We start from the raw sequence: 18,051 nt of genomic DNA, 5'->3' as shown, positions 1-18,051 counted from the left end.
GTAAGCATTATCTGTGTTAATTGTTTCTTTCTGCTGCAAGGAGTGCAGCCATTGATGATAGCGATTTGTATCACATTTTTGTCTGTGTTTTCCTTAGAAACAAATCAAATGTTTGCTTGATGAAGTCTAAATAGTGCACAATACGAAAGTAGAGTTTCTGTGAAGTTTAATAAGCAGTTAAAATACTTATTTGGTCCAACAATAGAAAGTCTCTATCAATTGTCTGCCGCCATCTTAACAATTGTCTCAGCGGCAAATTCAAATTACGCAACTCTGCAGACATAAATGCTGAATGTAAATACAAATGAGTAAAAATAAATGTGCACCGGTGGTCCCGAACTCATTTGAATGAAAATTATTCGAATCAGATTGGTTCTTAAAAAACAGTGCTCATAGCACGATCCTTATAAGAAACTTTTCTAGCTGATGTATGGAGCCAAAATTAATTACGCACGAGTTGCGAAGAATATTATTTCAGGTAACATACGTCAGTGTTGTGCGCAGCTGATATTTGGTGGTTTTAATGATCATTTTGCTGAAGATAACTGCTTCCGTCTTAATCAATAGTTGTATTGAATCTGTTGTATGAACTGTGATTCAGTGACACTTACACAACTTACAGACAACACTTTAACACAATGTTAACTTGGAGTTCTTTAGCAACTTGACCAATTCTTTAGCCGGGAGAAAAATTATTTAGTAATTACTCAATGTAATAAAATAAGATTATCATATCCATTTACAAATTAGTTAAATACCAAACCACTGAATAACCCAGCAAACGCCACATTGGCGCCCAACGTGGGGCCACCAGTGCACATTTATTCACTTTAATAATTGAAATTGTGATCTATTACAGGTACGGGGTACCAAAACAAACTATTAATCATTGTTTATTTATTTGTTTCATGAGCATTGACATCTTCCTACCAAACTGCTGTACGAATCTGTATCTGCACTGGTGCCAGACACACGAGTTACTTCACATAAGCAGTGCAGTCCACAACTGTCAATCAATTCAGGTAGGAACAGATGTGCACATTCGGTAACTGAGCAGCAACACACTAACAACATTTGCTACGTGTGCAATTTCAAATTAAAATCAGTACCTGCAGCTGTAAGTAGTAATAATTGAATATTCTGGCTGCGAGAATAATATTTTTCAGTGTTATTTGTGTATATGCGTTAGTTATAAGATCATTTTGTGTCAACTGGTGCTTGTCAGTGATTTATGTATTTGTTGTGCTATATTGGTGATAGAATGGTTAAACAAAAGAAAAATAAACTGAATGAGCATACTGATGCATAGATGACATCAGGGTCTCAGGTAGGACAATCTACCCATATTTCTGTCGAATTATTAGAAAATTTAATTATGAATGATAATTTAGTAACTGATGTCCCGAGTGATAGTAAAACTGAGGAGCTGCTAAACCAAACTGACACTCCTGGATTCAACCAGTTAGGAATTAATGACAATATTTCTTCTGGGCAAGGGGCAGAAGTTAGCAATGCTCAAGCTATGTCCATACAGGATATGCTAACAGCATTATTTGAAAAGTTTACTATTAAAGAGCAGGAGCGTGAAAAACAACGCGAGCTTAAAGAGCAGGGGCGTGAAAGACAACGTCAGCAGGAAAAGGAAAAACGTAGACAGGAAAAGCTTATAGAAAAACAGCAACAGGAGCTCAGGGACCAAGAAAAGGAAAAGAAATTTATGGAAAATATAAACAATATTTTTCTGGAAAGAGATAAAGAAATTGTCCGTAGGATAAATCAAGTGTTGGTCGATCGTGATAATGCTATTACTACCCATTTTAAGCAGGAGATCGATGCAGTAAAAACCACTATTGAACCGCTAACAAACATTCCAGTTCAGGTCAATAGTCTTCAAACTGAAGTAGATAGACTATAGAACCAATTCAAAGCCTTGGCTACAGTTGTGGAAACAATGCAGGAGGACATTCCCTCGGAAATCCGAAAGCAAGTCCGAACAGAAGTAGCCAGGGTGCTGAGCTCTGAAAATCAAAACTTTGAAAATATGACAGTATGCAGTAATGACAACACTGGTACTGACAGGCAAAAGATCACAGATAATCTGACGGCGAATATTAATGCACCACAAGGAAGACCAAATTTTGGTGATCAACCGATATTACCAGAGCAATATGTGACACCAAGGAACAATAATAGTGGAATAGAATGTACTTGTAATAAAGTAACCACACCACCTGCGAATGATAGCAATTCCATGCACTTAACTACTTTGACACATGAAGAAAGCCTAATTAAGCATAGACAGTTTCAAATATTTAACGAAGAAAGCAAGAAATACATACATCCAGTAGTTTTCATTCGAAACTTCAAAAGTGTTCTTCCAAAATCATGGTCGGAAGAACAGAAAATACAGTTTGCGGTTTCACATATTTCTGGTGATGCGTCATTCTGGGCATTAAATGCAGCAGAGACTTGCAAGACTTTCCATGACTTTGAGAAGGCGTTCCTTGATCAATTCTGGTCAGCGTCTACTCAAGAGCGACTCCGTAAAATTGTTTACAATCAGAAATGTACAATCCGAAGTCAGGTTCCTTAAGAAAGTACTTTGAAAAATATATTAATATGACCCGGTACTGGGATGAGCCAGTAACCACCAGAGACTTATTGCAAGTGTTAAAAGCTAGATTACCCATACATATTAGAGAAAAAGTATTTAATGTTACGGACACCGATCTGAAAGAATTTCTGTCTGTAATTGATTCTCTGGATCTAGTGCAAGAAGACGCCTGAAAAAATTCTGACGCGATCAGCAATAATAATAGTCCTAATAGAAAAAAATTCATGGAATGGAAATAGGGGTGAAGGTAGTCCAAAGAAAAATAAAAGTAAAGCTTATAGTAACGGAAAATACAATAATAACAATAATAATAGTAGGAGGAATCCCTACAACCAAAATTTTGGTTATCCTAATAATAATAATAATAACAGTAATTGTCAAAAGGCCAAAGAACACCAACAACCGAATGGTAATCAGAGGCCGTACCACAATGAAAACCCAAACAATAACAATAGCAACCGAAAGAGACAAAATGACAACAGGTCAGACAGTCCATATAAAGACAAGCCTAAAAATATGCGGGGTGACAGTGAATACTGGTGACAGCCAGGGCCAAGTCATTGGCACCCGCAGCAAAATTCTATCAATTCAGGTCAGCCAATAAATTATGTACAGGCTATACCTATACCAAGCAATCAATATCCACCGTGGTGGGATCCAAGAAGGCCTCCTCCGACTGAAAACTCACAAAATGTTAGAACAGTGGAGGTACCTTCGGAAACAAAACTAAAACACTCAGAAGCCAACAAATTAATTTCGGTCCCTGTAGGCCAGGTGACCGAGGCCAACAATGAAGGCAATAGGTCGACAGAACAAAAAATAAACATGATGCGGTATCAGGATGGCAACAGGATCGAAAATGAGCTATATCAGGAACCTGCTGTCTTTGATAAGCCACAAAGGGAAAATATTCAAGAAGGTATCAGAGATAAGCAGATTGCCGATTTTGCCGGTTGCAAATTGTAAGGTTATAGGGGCATTGGGAAAAAAGACACAGAGTATAAAATACCAGACACAGGTGGAAGTTTCCTTGGGAAATGATCGCTTATTATGCACATTCCTACTAATGGATAACTTGTCAGTACCGGTGCTTCTGGGTCTTGAGTTCCTGCGGGAAAGGGAAGCTGTAATTGATCTCGCCCGTGGGACATGGTGCACTTAAGTACCAACAGCGACCCATAACATTAATGCTGAATCGGGAGTTCGGAGCGAACCTTCCGCTAATAAGAGAAATGAATCTTTCTGTCAGCAAACAGAAGTTGTTAGTGTTGGATCATAAGCACCCACAGATGTGTCACAAAAATCGAAATAACGATGCACCCAGCAACGTGAGTGACATCGTCACAACAATAGAAGAGAAAGTACAGGAGGCAACTTGCATTAATGCTTCAGAGGCTAGACAATTAACAGAATTATTATCCAGATACCTCGGACTATTCATTGAATGCCCTGGAATCATAAAAGATTACCAGTATAATATGAACGTACACTCCTGGAAATTGAAATAAGAACACCGTGAATTCATTGTCCCAGGAAGGGGAAACTTTATTGACACATTCCTGGGGTCAGATACATCACATGATCACACTGACAGAACCACAGGCACATAGACACAGGCAACAGAGCATGCACAATGGCGGCACTAGTACAGTGTATATCCACCTTTCGCAGCAATGCAGGCTGCTATTCTCCCATGGAGACGATCGTAGAGATGCTGGATGTAGTCCTGTGGAACGGCTTGCCATGCCATTTCCACCTGGCGCCTCAGTTGGACCAGCGGTCGTGCTGGACGTGCAGACCGCGTGAGACGACGCTTCATCCAGTCCCAAACATGCTCAATGGGGGACAGATCCGGAGATCTTGCTGGCCAGAGTAGTTGACTTACACCTTCTAGAGCACGTTGGGTGGCACGGGATACATGCGGACGTGCATTGTCCTGTTGGAACAGCAAGTTCCCTTGCTGGTCTAGGAATGGTAGAACGATGGGTTCGATGACGGTTTGGATGTACCGTGCACTATTCAGTGTCCCCTCGACGATCACCAGAGGTGTACGGCCAGTGTAGGAGATCGCTCCCCACACCATGATGCCGGGTGTTGGCCCTGTGTGCCTCGGTCGTATGCAGTCCTGATTGTGGCGCTCACCTACACGGCGCCAAACACGCATACGACCATCATTGGCACCAAGGCAGAAGCGACTCTCATCGCTGAAGACGACACGTCTCCATTCGTCCCTCCATTCACGCCTGTCGCGACACCACTGGAGGCGGGCTGCACGATGTTGGGGCGTGAGCGGAAGACGGCCTAACGGTGTGCGGGACCGTAGCCCAGCTTCATGGAGACGGTTGCGAATGGTCCTCGCCGATACCCCAGGAGCAACAGTGTCCCTAATTTGCTGGGAAGTGGCGGTGCGGTCCCCTACGGCACTGCGTAGGATCCTACGGTCTTGGCGTGCATCCGTGCGTCGCTGCGGTCCGGTCCCAGGTCGACGGGCACGTGCACCTTCCGCCGACCACTGGCGACAACATCGATGTACTGTGGAGACCTCATGCCCCATGTGTTGAGCAATTCGGCGGTACGTCCACCCGGCCTCCCGCATGCCCACTATACGTCCTCGCTCAACGTCCGTCAGCTGCACATACGGTTCACGTCCACGCTGTCGCGGCATGCTACCAGTGTTAAAGACTGCGATGGAGCTCCGTATGCCACGACAAACTGGCTGACACTGACGGCGGCGGTGCACAAATGCTGCGCAGTTAGCGCCATTCGACGGCCAACACCGCGGTTCCTGGTGTGTCCGCTGTGCCGTGCGTGTGATCATTGCTTGTACAGCCCTCTCGCAGTGTCTGGAGCAAGTATGGTGGGTCTGACACACCGGTGTCAATGTGTTCTTTTTTCCATTTCCAGGAGTGTATATCCGCACAAGACCTATTGTAGAGCATCTTACTCGGTCCCCTGGACTAAGAAAAATGAAGTGATACGAAGGACCAATCAGAAGTGCAAGTGCACTACCCCATAACTGTATATATAGCATTTATGGTAAAATAATTAGCAGAAATAATTTGATAATATCATGTATGTATTAGTTTACAAGCTTTTATGTCAAGTATTATACTGCAATGTTGTTAAATTATTTGAACAAGGAGTAGAGAATCCCCATAATAAATGTATTTTTACTTTAAAAGGGATAAATAACTTGATAAACACTTGAGTGTTATTGCATTAAATGTGAGGAATTTTACCTTTCTGTACGTAGGATAGAAATGATTAAAATGCTTAAATAATATATTTGTTCGTGTGTAAGAATGGATATAACAAAAATATTTTCATAAGATCGAGTCATGTAGTCCCACACACGTAGTGAGTGTTGGTGGTGTGTGAGCTGTGTGACTGAGAAAAAAAAAAAAAATAAAATAAACTGCTTTCACCACTAGTGAAGCGAAATCTGAATGTGTACTGATTTACGTACACGGTTTCATTACGAAGTCATTTAAAATGCTCTTATGAGCAACATTCCTGTTAGATAAACCGAACATGGACATCTGTCCTAAAAACATGGTAAATAACAATCCGAATAAAAAACAAAAAAACAAAAAAAAATAGAAATATATACATATATGTATTTGTAATAAAAATGGAAATGTACTGTTATCTGGACAGTTCAGTAATGATCTCATGGTCAAGATAATGTAGCAGATTCTGAAAGTTTTATATTGTCTCATGTTTATGTGACAGTGTAAAATTTTAAATTTTGTTATTCAGTCATGGTAATATGAACTTACGTGCAAGTGTACCAGACCTCATTACTTGAAAAGTGCCATTTGCATGTAGATTGTCTGTTAAGTACTGTGGAAAACTACTGACAGCAATCAGAACAGTGAAACGTGTTTCGCAGGAACTAGTGGACGTGTGAATAACTGTGATTTACATTGTGGATAACGATGAACAGTGATGAAAACTGTGATCACATTACCTTATGAACGCTCTTGGAGTGTCAAAGTTAGCAGCAACACTATGAACGTTGAGTACTGTTGACTGTATTAATAATTAACTTGAACTGATGACCTTTAGTAGTTTGATATGAAGCGTCTCCGCGTGCCAAATTTAATATGACAGACTGTACAGCCAGCCGTGCAGCAAAACAATAATGCAACGTTGGCTATGCAGCGCGACGCGAAAATATTTACATTCCGCTTAAGTGAACGAAGCACACTACAGACACTTGTATGATTAATGGTGCAGTGTTCAAAATGCGCATATTGTGATAAACTTACATGTGAATCACTACATTGTGTTAAACAGTGTCAAAATACAGAACATACTCCAAAAACAGTCTAATTCCATCCGTGTGAATGCAAGTGAAATGGACACAAATAAACTTTTCCACAGGATGAGAATAGTAATTATCTTGTCACTTATGCTTATATTTTGACACTTCATGTACCCGTCTTAAACTGAGGGAGGTGGGAAAGGAGAAACAAGACCTGCTGCGGCGCGACTTCTAGCCAGCAGCAGATCCAAACCATGATGCAGCCGACGGCAACCGACGCCCCACCGACTCGGCCGGGGGTGGTCCAGCCACTACCTGTCTGCAATCCAACGGCTATACATGGGGGCGGTCTTAAGACGTCAGCAGCAAATTGTTATGACATTCGATAAATGAGTGACTTTGGAAATTTTATGATACCCCACCATGAGAAAACATTCATTATCTCAGATGCTTACAACAGAGTCATAAATTTGCATTTTCCCGCATTTTTTTTTTTTTTTTTTTTTTTTTTTTTTTTTTTTTTTTTTTTTTTTTTTTTTTTTTTTTTACATTCATGTCAAGCCTGACTGTTAAAAGGAGGTGGCTGTATTTTCTTGAAGCCCCTTGGACGGTTTTATTCCCGGTTTTCTGAGTCCAGTGAACCCAAATGGGGAGGGGATAAGTTAATCCGGGAAGTATCCGCAGCAATTTCCGAGATAATACAGTCACTGAAATCATTTAAAGTACTAGATTCTACTATAATTTTATCATGTCTAAAAAAAAATATATATATATATATATATAATAATTTTTTTTAATAATAATTTTTTTTAATAATTTTTTAATAATTTTTTTCTCAGCCCAAGGGGCATTGTAACATCCACGAGATAAATTTTTGGCTACAGTGCGACGAGAGGAAATTATGCCTCTAACAGTTATAAACATTATGTATTCTTCGACGTATGGAAAAACAGTGAATACGATGATAAACATTAATTATTTATATAATATTCTATGATGTAATTAGACATATCAATGTTTATCATACAAAGACAATGATAATTGTAAATTCCTTTTACGATCTGCGTTTGTCTTCCTTTGTTTTTTTACCTTTTGTTGGATGGCTTTTGTAGCTTCAGCATGCAAGACGCATATCAAACTGAGGTCTGTTAAGAAATTGTAATTATTTGTTAATTATTACTTAAAAATAGAGTTCATTATTATTTTAAACATGAGTGAATAATTATTTGTAACAGTAATTCCTCTCTCAGTAAGCATTATCTGTGTTAATTGTTTCTTTCCGCTGCAAGGAGCGCAGCCATTGATGATAGCGATTTGTATCGCGTTTTTGTCTGTGTTTTCCTTAGAAACAAATCAAATGTTTGCTTGATGAAGTCTAAATAGTGCACAATACGAAAGTAGAGTTTCTGTGAAGTTTAATAAGCAGTTAAAATACTTATTTGGTCCAACAATAGAAAGTCTCTATCAATTGTCTGCCGCCATCTTAACAATTGTCTCAGCGGCAAATTCAAATTACGCAACTCTGCAGACATAAATGCTGAATGTAAATACAAATGAGTAAAAATAAATGTGCACCGGTGGTCCCGAACTCATTTGAATGAAAATTATTCGAATCAGATTGGTTCTTAAAAAACAGTGCTCATAGCACGATGCTTATACGAAAATTTTCTAGCTGATGTATGGAGCCAAAATTAATTACGCACAAATTGCGAAGAATATTATTTCAGGTAACATACGTCAGTGTTGTGCGCGGCTGATATTTGGTGGTTTTAATGATCATTTTGCTGAAGATAACTGCTTCCATCTTAATCAATAGTTGTAATGAATCTGTTGTATGAACTGTGATTCAGTGACACTTACACAACTTACAGACAACACTTTAACATGACGTTAACTTGGAGTTCTTTAGCAACTTGAGCAATTCTTTAGCCGGGAGAAAAATTATTTAGTAATTACTCAATGTAATAAAATAAGATTAGCATTTCCATTTACAAATTAGTTAAATACCAAACCACTGAATAACCCAGCAAACGCCACAATGCCAAAGCTAAATCAATGAAAATTGGTATTTCACTTCGTGGAGATGAAAGTTTCTAAGGAAATATCTCCAAAAGATGCTAAAGGCATTATTAACAAAAACTTTGGACTCCAGCTACCAGAATCGCTTTTTTGTCAGAAATACATTCAGAAAACATCACACTTATATGGCCTTAATTAGCGTGAATTGCTTAGAAGGTGTCACAGTTTGCAAACAACATAAAAATTCCATTAAATAAAAATTAAAAAATCTATGCATGCCTACAGTCTACACAAGAGAAGCAGTGGATGCTAAGCTAGTTATATGACAAAAAAGTAAAGCAATCATAAAGCCGAAGATTGTTTTGAATGCCACAGTGCTTTATTAGACATGGTCTGGTTGGTGGTGGTATGCCATTGCCTTGCTCCAACCTTTGAACTGACTTACCCAGTCATTTATAGGGTGCCTGCAGTATAATGTATAATGACGCAACTCAGTATTTTTCACATAAACAAATATTGCCTGAGGTGAAAGAAATGATAAGTTACAGATAAAAATCTTAGGACTGAACAGGGACTGAAACCGAGAACTTTGGGCTTTAGTTTGGCACTTAGTGATACATTAGTGGTGGTAAATATTTATTGTATAGTATCTACTGTGTTACTCATTGTACATATTCATTACATGTGTGGTACGACATCATTGTTGTAAATGTGAGTTAATACAAGCGGCAAATCATGGAATTGACATGTACAATGTGGTGAAATGATAAGTAGCTATGGCCAATTCAATAGTGGCACTAATTGCTTTCACTAGGAAATCCTTAGAAAAGATTGTGCAAAGAAGTATCACATTACCTACTAAGGCTGCTGTTACATGGCAGGCAATGTCATCTCAATACTATCATTCCCCTGATACAAAGGTAGCTCTACTGCCTCATTTCACTACATTTGTAAACAGAAAAGAGACCGAAAAATTTAGAAGTGTAGTTAATGAGTTCCTCCCCTCAGCATGCACATAATTTGTGACCAGGGGTTTCCTACAGTTGCCTCATCCCAGTCCGCTTTCCCCATTTATATTTAACCCTCAAAGTGGGCGCACAGATTTTCATAACACGAGTAGATGTACAAAGATCTGAAGAATGGCTGTCTTTATGTTATCAAGATAAACATGTATGAGCAAAATCACAGTTTAATCTTAGTTAATTAACCAACAATAAAATAAGCTTACATTATGCAAGCTAAATCACTATTTAACCAAGCAATAATAAAATAAATTTTCATTGTATCACTTTGTTGCCATGTACAAGTTTTACCCCACGGTAATGATCCACTTGGAGCATAAAACAGCACAATTGCATCAGTTCCCAGTGAAATGCTAATTCGACCACTAATTATCTCACTGACAACAGCATCATTGTGGGATTGTGCTGCTAGTTCGGAATCTGGGGCATTTTCTTGCACAGACTAAATTTTTTCTCACCTAGCTCACTATTTCTTTTATATTACTGCTGCTCACTTGGACATATGACAACACAGCTTATCACTATGTTAGCTACAGCAATAATGAAGGAATTGTCCGCAGCTCGTGGTCGTGCGGTAGCATTCTCGCTTCCCACGCCCAGGTTCCCGGGTTCGATTCCCCGCGGGGTCAGGGATTTTCTCTGCCTCGTGATGACTGGGTGTTGTGTGATGTCCTTAGGTCAGTTAGGTTTAAGTAGTTCTAAGTTCTAGGGGACTGATGACCATAGATGTTAAGTCCCATAGCGCTCAGAGCCATTTGAACCATTTTGAAGGAATATGTACAGGCTCACAATTGTAAAACAACAATGGAAGAGAACAGAACAATGTTACTTGAGATTGGCACACTTAATACACAGGCACGTCCACTCAAAGGTTAAAAATTCACTTTTGAAGTCAACTGAACACTGTAATGTATTGTGAAATACTATTTAATAGGCCTCTTTCACACCTACATGTACGTGATTACTCTGCTATTCCAATAAAGTGCCTAGCAGAGGTTCAAGGCACCACCTTCAAGCTGTCTCTCTACCGTTCCACTCTCGAATGGTGCGCAGGAAAAATGAGCAATTAAATTTTTCTGTGCAAGCCCTGATTTATTTTATCGTGATGATCATTTCTCCCTATGCAGGTGGGTGCCAACAGAATGTTTTCGCAATTGGAGGAGAAAACTGGTGATTGAAATTTCATAAGAAGATCTCGCCACAATGAAAAACGCCTTTGTTTTAATGACTGCCACTCAAACTCACTTATCATGTCTGTGGCACAATGTCTTCTATTTCATGATAATACAAAATGAGCTGCTCTTCTTTGAACTTTTTCGATGTCATTCGTCAGTCCCACCTGAGGTGGATTCCACACTGCACAGCAATACTCCAGAATAGGGCGGACAAGCGTGGTGTAAGCAGTCTCTTTAGCAGACCTGTTGCATCTTCTAAGTGTTCTCCCAATGAATCTCAGTCTTTGGTTTGCTCTACCCATGACATTATCTATGTGGTCATTCCAATTTAGGTTATTTGTAATTGTAATCCCTAAGAAATTAGTTGAATGTATAGCCTTCAGATTTGTGTGAATTATTGTGTAATCAAAATTTATCAGATTATAACTTCACACTTTTCTTTATTCAGGGTCAATTGCCACTTTTTGCACCATACAGATATCTTATCTAAATGATTTTGCAAATTTTTTTGATCATCTGATGACTTTACAAGAAGGTAAATCACAGCATCATCTGCAAACAATCTAAGACGGCTACTAAGATTTTCTCCTATATCGTTAATATATGTCAGAAACAACAGAGGGCCTATAACACTTCCTTAGGGAATGCTTGATATCACTTCTGTTTTACTTGATGACTTTTCATATATTACTGCGAACTGTGACCTTTCTGACAGGAAATCCCGAATCCAGTCACACAACGGAGGCGATTTCCCATAGGCACGCAGTTTGGTTAGAAGATGCTTATGAGGAACGGTGTCGAAAGCCTTCAGGAAATCTAAAAATATGGAATCAATCTGACATCCTCTGTCAATACCACTCATTACTAAACGAATATAAAGAGCTAGTTTTGTTTCAAGAGAATGATATTTTCTGAATCCATGCTGACTATGTGTCAATAAATCATTTTCTTTGAGATAATTCATAATGTTACCACAGTATATGTTCCAAAACCCTACTACAAATCAGCATTAGTGATATGGGCCTGTAATTTAATGGATTACTCCTACTTCCCTTTCTGTATCTAACAGTGTTTCCGATGTCCCATCAAGTGGTAGTATCAATATGGCATCTAAGATACTGCATCTTGCAAGCAGACATAGTTCCTTGCAGCTCCACAGATAATGCAATCCTAGGGTACAATGGATGCACCCTCAAGCAGTGTTCTGCACTTAAATACACACGTGTGATCACATACTGACACTAGTCTGTTATCACTTGAAGCCTCCAGACAGAATCATTTGATACAATGTTCGACTAATGCTTGTTTTGCAGTTTTCTGTCTCTCATTATTCAATCTGGTTTGATCTTGCATGCTTATGACAACATTCTGTGGTTTTGACTCTGATTCTAGGCAGCCATTCACTACATCTACACGGGTGTTACTGATCACTCACACCTCCCGTTTGTTTCACTTACTGTGCTGACTGATACTGTACTTTTGATACCTAAGCCTAGTAGGCTAGTAAATATCTCCCTTTATCCTTATTGATACTGAATGTAATAAGAACATTTCTGTATAAGTTACTTGTACATTCAAATTTTACACACAAAAAGGTATCCACATTTACCTCCACACTATGTGCAAACCTACTATCCATTTCATATTCAATCATGAAGGAGACAGACACTTTGATATCTTTCTTTATCTCCTCTTCCGTTATTTCCCCATAGTCAATTACAAGCAAAGGGGGATATATTCGGCCTCCTCCTTCAGAACCCTGCAGCTTCACTCTGAAAAACAAAGAGAAAATTCATATTAGACCCAGTTTTAATGACATGATTTGATTTCTAGTCTCATCTAAATCCTTTCTTTATGGAAGACAATAATTTTCCAAGAGTAAATATGGTTTTTATTTTTTCCTCTTCCTTGTGATAGACCATGGCATTTCCGCTTAAAAGGAAAGAGAAAGTTAATGCAGATCTACAGCAAATATATGAACTTTACTATTACCTTACAGCAGGAAGAGGCAGATAAAAGCTGAACTGCGAGAGAACGCAAAGAGGAATAAAGAATGAACACAAAAATATTGATAAGTGAAAGAACAAAAAATGGAATGGCAAAACGTAAACTACGTTCTACAAGGCTACTAACTTAAACTCTCTTCATCTTGTAAATAAAACAGTTTACTATGTCATCACTTGTTTCTTCTGTCACTACATGTTTCGATGGTTCACACCATCAATTTCAGATGGAGAATTGTATTGTTACATTTCTGGCATTAGTGTAGAGCACAGACATCTTTTCAAGCAGCAGATAAAGTACAAAGCAGGTTATGTTTTGTCTTCTGAAGGTAAGTAGAATCAAACCGATGCTACACACTGCTACTCATTGCATGTGCTCTTCACTGTGTATTATTATTTTTACACTGTTATTGAAACTAGCTTTTACACACACACACACACACACACACACACACACACACACACACACACACACACTATGAGTCCCATACATACAAAATTTGATTGAAATTGCTCCAAACATTCTCAGCCTCCCCCTCTACCCATGGGAGATAGGTAGTTCTAATCCTCTCAGAAACCTTTGCAGGCAAGCATATGACTCACCAAAGTTTCATTGCAATCAGACGAATGTTACAGGAATGCATGGGAGACAAACAAACAAAAATTCAAGTCCAGGTTGAAACATCAACAATATTATGAAAAGGATAGCTCGCTACTCACCATAAAGATGACACACTGTGTCACAGACAGGCACAAGGAGAAGACTGTTACGCATTGAGCTTTCAACCAAAGCCTTCTTCAGACAAAAAGACATGCGCACACTCAAACAAGCAGGTACACCTCACGCACGCATGACTGCTATCTCCAGCTGCTGTGGTCAGGATCCCTGAATGGTATTTTTACCACAGTGGCCGAAGATAGTGCCATGTGTGCATGAGGTGTGCCTCTTAGAGTGACTGTGTACACTTTCCTTTTCTGATGAAGTCTTTGGTCAAAAGCTCAATGTGTAACAATCACTTTGTTGTACATGCCTGCAACTCACTGTGTCATCTTTATGGTGAGTTGCACTCTATCCTTTCTACAGTACAGCTTAAAAACACCAATGAATCAAAAAATTATGACCACCTGCTTAACAGCTTTGTTCGTCCGTCTTTGGAAAGGAATACATCACTGATTCTGCATCTCAGGCATCCAACAGTTGTTAGTAGGTTTTTGGAAGTATATCACATTAGATATCTATGCACAGGTCATATAATTCACACAAATAACACGCCACTGATTTGCGTATGTGGTGATGATACCCGATAGTGACCTAGGTGGGCTCCACAGGCTTTACATCAGGTGAATTTGGTAGTGAAGACATCAAAATAACTTCACTATAATGCTCCTTAAAACATTGTAACACGATTCTGGCTCTGAGGCACAGACAATTATACTGCTGAAAGACGGCAGCACCATCAGGGAAGCCTGAAGGAATGCAGGAGGTTCACTCCTGTCAGCATATCTTTGATTATTACCACAGGTCTGATGCAAGTGCAGGAGAATGTCTCCCATGACATAATACTGTTCCCACCAGCCTGTATCTGTGGCGTGCTGCACATTTCACACTGCCATTCACCTCGATGATGGCTTTTATGGAGTCAACTACTGACCTAGTGTAGCAAAACCATGATTCACCCAAAGAGCCAACACATTTCCATTTATCAACATTCAAAGCCTGATGGTCCCATGCCCACTGCAATCGTACACGTAGGGGTGGTCTGCTGTTGAGCTCTATGTAGGATGACCACTGTGCTCAAAAACATTTGTGCATGGACTGGCAAGGTGCTCTTTCAGCAGAGGTGCCACAGGTCCCCATCTATCCTACTTTACCTAGCAGACAAGCCTCTGAACCCCACATTTTGTGAAGAGTTGTGGACGTCCAACTATTTAATGCCTAATGGTGGTTTCACTGTCCTTCTACCACTTTCTGTTGATGCTCATGACAGCAGCACGTGAGCACTCGACAAGCTTTGCCATTTTCAAGGCATTCGTTCACAAACTCTGTGTATTAGTAATTTTCCCTTTGCGAAAGTTGCTTTTCTTAATAGATATCCACATTTGCAGCCCAAATCTTTGATTGGGTGATCCCCCATCTGTGTCTGCTGCACTTACACACTTTTGTTACCGTGTCATGCTCCCACAACACCACCAAGTGGCAACCAGTGTTGTGGTGGGTAGTGGTCATAATGTTGTGGCTGATCAGTGAGTACTTAACGAAGAAGTAGTGAGTACGAGCCACGCGAAGCACAGTATGCAGTGTGCGGGACACGGCCAAGTGTAGAGACCCAAACTGGCAGTCGTGTGAGGGCAGGCATCATTGACAGTTGCATCTATATTTCGAATTTTTCAGAGTAAATTAATTAAGACTTAGAGTTAATGATTTCATGTTGTTCTTTTGATATTTACTTATGTTGTCTACATAGATTACTCATATTTAAATTTCATACTTTATCATTTTTAAATGTATTCTGTTTTTCATTTTATTTACTTAGCAGTCCCCCAACACGATAATGCTTGGATCAAAATATTAACTTTAAGGGGAAATACATATTATTTTTTACATTTTTGTTGGGATTTTTTAAAATTTTCAATTAAGTTTTATTTCATGGGTTTTAAACTTGATATTTTACTAGAAGAAACATTAGGACCCACATCCTATCTCTACAAACACACAAATACCTTCTGGGACAAAATACGAAATTGTAATGTGAGATTTTTTCAGTTATGCTGTTTACATGTTTCTTTTCTTTAATCACACATACTGCACTTATTGACTATGACTATGACTATTCATTGACTATGTTTTAGTATATATTTAGCTAATTTAGATAACACAAACAATATGCAATGGCAATAGGAAGGAAGGAAGATTGGGTTTAATGTGCCATCGACTTTGAGGTTAGAGAAGGAGCACAAGCTTGGATGGTGTCCTGGATGGGGAAGGAAATCAGCCGTGTCCTTTCAAAGGACCCATCCCAGCATTTGCCTCAAGTGGTTTAGGGAAATCGCAGAAAACCTAAATCTGGATGACCAGACTTGAAATTGAACCATCATCCTCCCAAATGCAAGTGCAGTGTGCAAACCACTGTGGCAGTGGCAATAATTGTAAATCAGGTCAGAGTACAGTGGATAGCCATTGTGCTCTCTTGTAATAGGCTGCTTAACCTATTGGGGCAAAATCTTTTGATTTAATACTGAATTGTAGACCTCAAAAAGAACTACAAAAAGTCTGCGAGAACATATGTCTCTCTTTTACAGTTGAGTCACTATCTCTCTTTTTCTGCTTTGTAGGTGCTGAAACAGGCAACTTCAAAAGACAAAAAATCATCACTGTTGGTCAAGTGTAAAAGATAAACATATGTTCTCATGGACTTTTATTTAGATGTTTTTGAGCTCTACGATATGGTACTAAGTAACTTAATATAGCTATTACATATTACATAGTGTATATCAAGAAAGTGTGCTGGCGGAGAACATTTTTACATAATTTAGCTCATGAAATGTAAATGAGTAAACAGATTTTCATGGAACACAGCCAAGAACCATCCCAATTAAACCAGCTTTCAGGTAAAATAAACTGAATTTAAATCAGACCTTACATTTGGGAGCTATAATGCCACAGACGGTACACAGATACACGCACTACACTTAAAACACCCCCTAATAGTTCCTTTGTTGATTAGGAGAGACAGATAAGCTGGGGATGGTTGAAAAGGGAGGCTAGGTCACTCAGAACCCAGGATGACAATGATCTATATCTTGTGAGAGCTGAGCTGAGACATCAAGCCATATATATTAGTAACTCTCTCAAAGAATATAAAAAGGTAATGATCACAAACTCAATAATTATCAACTGCATGTATGTACTCACTTATTGCAACTACTGTATATAATTCACAGTTAGTGGATTGTCCAATGCTATTTCAAGTTAAATAAGGGCACAAAAATTCAGTCGTTATAGCATGAAAAGAGAATGCCTGTGGTTTCTTGGGAGGTCGTTCCAAGGCGTGGCAGGCAGCGAAAGACATCCCCGGAGGCTGATCAGAAAGCCTCCCCGGTGCATCTGACAAACAGGTTTGAGGTGCTGTCTCTGGCTGAGCCAGATGCAGAGAGGGTGCTTCCTGTCGCCATTGGATTAGCAGCTGCCAGCAGCAAGTCGTATACTCCTAGCTCACTTATTTGTTACAAGTTTAATTCTTAATTTCTTTGCGTGTTTTTGGGTACTTGCATTGTTTAATTCATAAATTTCGGGCGTATTATAGTATTTCAGAGTTGTAGCACCGCGCTTTAGTACCTGAATAGTGTAAATTTGCGTTGTCGTTTGTCTTCTGTTTTTGTTTTGAACGGCCAGTGTCGGTTGGTCACAGCCAGTGTGCTTCCTGCCGCCGTTGGATAAGCAGCTGCCAGCAGCAAGTCGTATACTCCTAGCTCACTTATTTGTTACATAGTTTCGTATAGGAGGTGTAATTTTGAGTTTTAGTTACAGTAATCCAAAATTCAGGCAGATTGTAGTGCAGTCGTTAGGCATTTGTACACGTTAGTTCACACATTCTTTGCGTGTTTGCCTTGCGTTATCTAGGCACGGACTCGTGTTTCAGTAACTGTTGTTCAACAGCGATTAGACAGGGACTGTGATTGCTGTGTTCGGATGAGGGCTGAATTGGCATCCCTTTGTTCACAGCTGCAGGCGGCGCTGACTTCGTTCGTGCAGCTTGAGGCTGTTGCCAATGGGCACCACTGTGGGAAGCCGGACTTGGGTATCACGGGGATGTCAACCTCGTCCTGTCTGTCCCCAGATCGGTCTGCCGCTGTGGTTGTCCTGGTTGCTGCCCGCAGTGGGGCTGAGCCCTCGCCTGTGGTTGATTGGGAGGTCGTTCCAAGGCATGGCAGGCAGTGAAAGACGTCCCCA

At 39.6% G+C, this 18,051-nt stretch overlaps 1 protein-coding gene across 2 annotated transcripts in view; it reads right to left on the bottom strand.

The window, feature by feature from the left end:
• LOC126484217 (meckelin) overlaps positions 1-18,051 on the bottom strand; it is a 221,669-nt gene that overhangs the window by 116,946 nt on the left and 86,672 nt on the right. For both annotated transcript variants that reach the window (XM_050107630.1, XM_050107631.1), the window contains exon 7: positions 12,707-12,869. In XM_050107630.1, coding sequence (XP_049963587.1) covers positions 12,707-12,869 — 163 coding nt within the window. The remainder of the gene's footprint in view (positions 1-12,706; positions 12,870-18,051) is intronic.

Source organism: Schistocerca serialis, chromosome 6 (genome assembly GCF_023864345.2).
Source record: "Schistocerca serialis cubense isolate TAMUIC-IGC-003099 chromosome 6, iqSchSeri2.2, whole genome shotgun sequence".
Lineage (NCBI taxonomy): Eukaryota > Metazoa > Arthropoda > Insecta > Orthoptera > Acrididae > Schistocerca > Schistocerca serialis.
Note: the sequence above shows the minus strand (reverse complement) of the source record. Positions and strands in the feature narration are given on the sequence as shown.